This window comes from Urtica dioica, chromosome 5 (assembly GCF_054948205.1).
Source record: "Urtica dioica subsp. dioica isolate 48M chromosome 5, U.dioica_male_clone48M_v1_H2, whole genome shotgun sequence".
Classification (NCBI taxonomy): Eukaryota; Viridiplantae; Streptophyta; class Magnoliopsida; order Rosales; family Urticaceae; genus Urtica; species Urtica dioica.
Genome location: NC_142760.1, coordinates 41,496,939 through 41,503,340, shown reverse-complemented (window position 1 = coordinate 41,503,340; position 6,402 = coordinate 41,496,939). Strand labels below are relative to the sequence as shown.

The window sequence follows — 6,402 nt, the reverse complement described above, 5'->3', positions numbered from 1 at the left end:
AGGAGTCCTAGTCCCGTTAGTCCCATTAACGGGACTCCCGTCCCGTCCCAATAGCAGTAACAGGACTCCCGGTCCCGTTACTGTTCCTAACGGTAGCGGAGATCCCGTCTCGTCCCGCTACCGTTATGCCACGTTTAACTAGTTGTAACAAATATTTGATTTTTAAAAGATTATTATTTTGAAAATATTCCAATTGAATTCATTCACAAAACTAAATCATAATATATATTTCCATGTTATTAGTTTTTTTAACACACTATTTTGAATACATACATCATTAACTACATCAGACATAAATGACAAATTAACTTTCGTAGTAATCCTAGGAGATCACGTAGGCAAAATAAATAAATATATAAATAAAAAAAATCGCCACCCACACTATACAAACGCTAAAGTAATAAATGTAATGAGCGTCTTCAAACTCCCTTAAAACCTTGTGAAGGAGATTAAGAAGCTCATGATAGAATTTTAGTGGGGAAGCACCAAAGAGAAGAAGAAGATTCATTGAGGGTGTTGGGAAAAGCTTTAAAAGCCCAAATCTCCGTGATGTAAGGCTACCAATTCATAGAGCAAAGTTAGAGCTAATCACATGGAGGTTTCGTAGGGGTTACGAAAAGGCATGATAGTGATATGATGAGGATCAGGTGAAATTAGGGAGGCTTGGATAATACAGCGCGCGCCTGAACATCTGTATGCTTTTATGACCTATGCCTTTATCAGCAACCTCATCTAATATTGTTTCGTAGAACTCGCCGTTCGTGGTCTCCAACGTCAATAGAGCTTGGTAATTGTGTTCGCCTCCGCGCCTTGTCGCTCTCACAACTCGCTTCAGCTTCAAATCATTTTCCATATCCTGACACGTACGATCACATATAGATCAATAGTTAATGATATACATCACTATGCTGAAATATATATGATTGTATCATATGGGAAAGCAAAGTCATAGAATTACCTCTACATGAAATTCATTGTGAAGTACCAGAACAAACTTAGCGGGCTCTATCCAATCCTTTTCAGACATCGGCTTGAATCCGGATAAACGATTTATTGCCTTCGCAGCCCACGGACTAACACGAAACCCCTGAATAGTGATTCACAAAACAAACCATCAAATCTCTACCACCAAGGAATGAACTCTGTATATTTATAATTCAACATACATACATACATACACACAGATATGCATTACCTCAGATTCCTTAACTTGCTGATTATACATGTCCAAAGCCAACAGTCTTTCAGATTCAGAGCAGTGGACAGGTTCGTCTAGTTTCAAATCAGCCAAGGCTTCCCCAACAGGGGCTTCATCATCGACATCGACGTCGACATCGACATCGACATCGACATCGACATCGTCATCGTCATCGACGCTACAACCACCGACATGGAAATCATCATACCTAGGATCACCTTGATCGACACCACAAAAACTATCATCATCATCATCATCATCGCCATCGCCATAATCATCATCGAAATCGCCATCATCGACGGGTGAAGAACAGAAGCATTTCTCTTGTGCATCGATAAGCGCCAGCTCGTATCTCACTAACTCCAGCATCCCCTCGCCCCGTACGGCTCTATTGGTAGACTTTAACTTCCAAAGGTCGAATTTCATGACATCGCTTTGGTGATTCCAAAAACACGAACAACTAGTTAGCCGAATCACACACAAAAAAGCTCCCAAAAACAAACCCTAACTTGGATCTACAATCGGTACATAAAAATTTTCGTATTGCAGATCAAATTCGTATCTCAGAAGACCTAAACCCTAAATACGAGCCATGATTGCATGACGAACCACAGTTCATTATTTAGCCCTAAACTTTGACATAGATTCTCATACCTTGAATCCCCAATTCTGAGAATTGTTGGTTCGTTTCTTCTCTCTTCTTCTCCCATTCTGAAACAAATTGTTAGTTCACTTTTTCCGATCATTATATACCTCAGACCCTAAAATTCGATCTTGCAGATAAATGAATTTCAGGATCGAAGTGAACGAAGTAGTCAGGAGAATTATAACATACAAAGAAAAAAAAAAAAAAAAAAAAAGAAAGCAAAAAAGCTCTGGAAATAAAGTTCGATTTTCGATCAATATATACCTCAAACCCTAAAATTCAATATAAATGAAATTCAGGATCGAACTGAACAAAGAAATCAGGAGAATAATAACATACAAAGAAGGAAAAAACAAGCAACAAAGCTCTGGAAAACAAAGTTCGATTATGAATTAATATAATAACCCTAAAATTTGGTCTTGCAGAAAAATGAATTCTAGATTAAATATATACATCGAACTAAGCTAACAAAATTACACTCAAAACAGACGATCACGAATCAACTTAAATCCCTAAATTATTTCACCTGAGCTTTGGCTGGGAATCGCCTAATTCTTGTTCTACCTTCAAATTCGCCATTCCTACTCGGAGAGATCTTTTGTTTCTTTCTCTATAATATTAATGACCGAAATTGATTATGATTACAGACACGTCGCTGAGCTTCATTTTATAGGTTTTGGTTGAAAATGGGCCGGGCTCCAAATTTTGTAAGTTAGAAAATAAAGTGGAATTACCTGATCAAACTTCTTTTAAAAACTTTTTCCGACAACATACCACTTCTTATTCTCATTGATATTATTTTTTTATTTCGAGAATATATTCCTTCTTATAGTTTTTTTTTTTTTTTTTTGTCTATGGTTTTATTTGAAATTTTTTTTAACGATTTTATTTAGTTTTTTTATAGTTGTTTGCAGTTAGTTTCTATTATAACAACAAAAATCATCTGGAAATTTCATAAAAATTTGAGTTATTACCTAGTTGGTAATTCCACACCACCTCCATTTTGGAGGTCTTTGGTTCAATCCTCAATGGTGGTAAAGCTACCCTTCAAAAAAAAAAATCACCATCTTCAAATAAAATATTTTTAAAATTTTCAAAGAAAACATTATTTTTAATTTTTAAGAACCACTATGAACATTCAAACACGAAAAACAACAGATACGATCGACATGATATTTTTAGAATAGATGCGACGTATGTTTCGAAAAGTTTCCCAAAAACTATTCTCGGTAACATTTGCTCCTTTGTTTTTATTTTAACTTCAAATCGCGTCTGGTTCAATTTTTGTGTCAAATATCATTTTATTATTTGCGTTTTCTCATTATCGATTTCATACAATCATTCTCTCGTACACTCTCAATATCTCTATGCTCTATATTCACTAGTAGAAAAAGTGGCTTAAACGATGAAAAATAGATGATAGAATTCAATTTTCGTCGTCTAAAAACCCGATAACCCACTTCAAACGACCAAAAACCATTCCATCGTTTGAAGTGTGTTGTTTGGCGAGATCACACGATGACAGGAATATTCATCCTCTTCGCTAAAATCCTCTTGATGTTAGCTGCGCGCTCATCTCTGGCACGAAGGTAAGTCTTTATTTTTCTTTAATTATCGATGCCTCTCTCTCTCTCTCTCTCTCTCTCTCTCTCTCTCTCTCTCTCTCTCTCTCTCTCTCTCTCTCTCTCTCTCTCTCTCGCTATACTCTTTTAAGCTCTCCCTCTTACTATCTCAATCTCTTCTCTCTGCTCTTATTTTCTTCTTTCTTCTTCAAATTCCACAAAGAAATTCTAGGGTTTGAACAATTGTTTAGGTTGTTGTTCTTGAGGTCTCGTTCTGAATCAATGGAAAGGAAGTAGGTTTAAACTTATCTGCTCGTTTTCATCTTGAGGTAACCTCAAAGTTTACAGGTTTGAATTTCGTTCTAAAGTCGCGTCTGTTTTGGAAACAAAGACGATTTTTAGATCTCTAGGTGTAATTTTGTCGTGTCTAAAAACCTATTTTTTTCTTAGTGCACGATATATCGTTAATTAAATTTGATTTGAAGCACAAAATACAATTAACAACTTAAAAACTTTGACGTGGAAGTATTTTTACCTTTTGAAGGACTGAACTATCTCCCAGAGTTTGATACCCATCAAAACTATTAGCAGTAGTTTTTGTTTTTGTTTTTTGTTAGTATATAAGAAGATATAGATAAAGATGCAATTGTTACTAAATTAAACTTGCGTAGAAGGTTAGAGAAATATAATATGTATTATTGCAGATCCATTTTCACGTAAACTAGGCACTTCCAATATCTGTATTGTTTAGAGAAAAAAAAAAGAAGAAGTTGAATCATGGTGTCATGTAATGTAAATGTGGTGACTTGATCATATGCATAAAGAGATCATATACCTTTTGTACAACATCTCTAAAGCAGTGATGAACGTTTTCCTTAGTTTTAGCACTAGACTCGAGAAACAAGCACTTGTGTTCCTGGGCCAGAGCAATCCCTTCTTCTCTCGATACTGCCCTTTCCTTATCCTGAATATATATATATATATATATATATATATATATATATATATATATATATATATATATATATATACGTTTAAAAGACTTTTATTGAAACAGATAGTCATTAAAGGCTTTGATAAGGTCTTGCTTTATTGCCCAAATTAGATTTTCCCGCATTAAATTTGATTGATAAATAAAACTTAGGTAATAGAAGTCTGTTTTGAACACCAAACACTAATTCAACAAACGCTTTTAAAATGCTTAATCCAGACAACTATGCTTAAACGCTTTTGTTGTATTAAGTAGCATACAAGTGGAGGTGTTTGAAATCATCAAGAGATCCTCATCTGACGGCTAAAGCTTCATCAGCGAGCTGGGCGAGCTAAGGAGTTGAGCGAAGCTGCGAGCTGAGCTGAGCGAGCTGCGAGCTAAGTTGAGCGAGCTGGCTTGGTGCTTGTGTGACTCAAGTTTCTCGGATTCTGAAGACCGTTGGATCATCAGCGAGAGATTGCGTGAAGGACACGTCAGCGTAGCAGGGGTCTTTAAATACGGGCTTGTTGTGATCTTTGTACAAAGAACATATTCATAATCATCTAAGCACTCAAAGAAAAGAGAAAGACTGAGAGAAAAACATCGTGTGAGAGAGAACTACGTGTAAAGATCAGTCTGAGGGTTTTCAGATTGTGTTCGTGTGTATTGTTCATCATCGTTGATAGTGGAACTACCCCAAGGCTGGACGTAGGTCATTTAAGACCGAACCAGGATAAATCCGGTGTGCTCCTACTTTATCTTTTACGTTCTTGTACATTGTGTTTGTATTGATCTGTTTCTTGTATCACAAGGCACTTCAGTTTCGAAGGCTTGTGTATTGAACAGGGTCAAAAAACGCAACAATTGGTATCAGAGCCTACACAATCTCTGCAAGAACTTCAAGATAGGTCTCACGAAGGTTGAGATCGAAAGATTCGATGGCAAAGGCGACTTCAGCCTGTGGCGCATACGTATGAGGGCAATTCTCGTTCAAATGAAGATCGCAAAGGCACTGGAGGGAGAAAAGGGATTCCCAGAGACGATGTCAGCGACTGAGAAGAATGAGGCTCTCGAATTAGCGTATAGCATCCTAATTCTTCATCTCAGCGACTGAGAAGAATGAGGGAAGTCTCGAAAGAAAAAACTGCAGCTGGGATTTGGTCGAAATTGGAATCCCTCTATATGACCAAATCGCTATCCAATCGAATTCACCTCAAAGGCAAACTGTTTGGTTTCAAAATCGCAGAAGACAAACCAATCAGCGACAGTCTCGATGAATTCAATCGGATCGTCATCGATCTGGTAAACATTGATGTGAAGATCGACAACGAAGATCAGGCAGTTATGATCTTGAATGCGCTCCAAAAGAATTACTCGAATTTCGTTGAAGCAATGAAATACGCCAGGGAATCGCTAACCCTAGAAGAGGTTCAAGCTGCGCTGAAATCGAAGGAACTTGACTCAAAATCTGATAAGAAACCTGTTGGCGAAGGGCTCAACATCAGAGGCAAACCAAGGAAGAACTCAAAGTCGAATTCGAAGAATCAATCCAAGAACAAAGCATCAGAGGGAAAGGATCAGAAGAATAGCGAAGAAAAGGAATTTTCGTACAACTGTTATCATTGCCACAAAGAAGGACATATGAAGAAAGACTGTCCTGATAAAGACAAAACCTTCAGCAAGCCAAAGAAGCAAGCTAATGTCACAGTTGCTGAGAATGGCTATCATTAACGCGACGCTGAATTGTTCATCTCCTTATCGTGACATATTTGGAAGGGAAAATAACACATTTATACCATGTGTTTTAGTGAAATGTCGAGTTTAACCCTCGATTTTCAAAAATGTCGAGTTCATACCCTCTGTTTAACTAAAATGACAAAATTATACCCTCTGTTTAACTAAAATGACAAAATTATACCCTGAAATGAATAGCAGCGTCACAAATCTCCCTTTCATTGATATTAACTCTTATATAAGAAAAACCAAATCAAATCTAAATCAGTGCCCTAACTTCCAAATTCTCAAT

General features: G+C 36.8%; 1 protein-coding gene across 1 annotated transcript; it reads right to left on the bottom strand.

Moving 5' to 3' along the window:
• Positions 1–378: 378 nt before the first annotated feature.
• LOC149398603 (uncharacterized) lies at positions 379–2,677 on the bottom strand. The gene is made up of 5 exons (XM_089615875.1): positions 2,371–2,677; positions 1,853–1,909; positions 1,196–1,631; positions 959–1,087; positions 379–856 (listed from the first exon to the last, which is right to left on the bottom strand). Exons 1-5 carry the CDS (start codon positions 2,421–2,423, stop codon positions 644–646), a joined length of 888 nt encoding a protein of 295 aa, XP_089472001.1. The 5' UTR covers positions 2,424–2,677; the 3' UTR covers positions 379–643.
• Between the last annotated feature and the right edge of the window lie 3,725 nt (positions 2,678–6,402).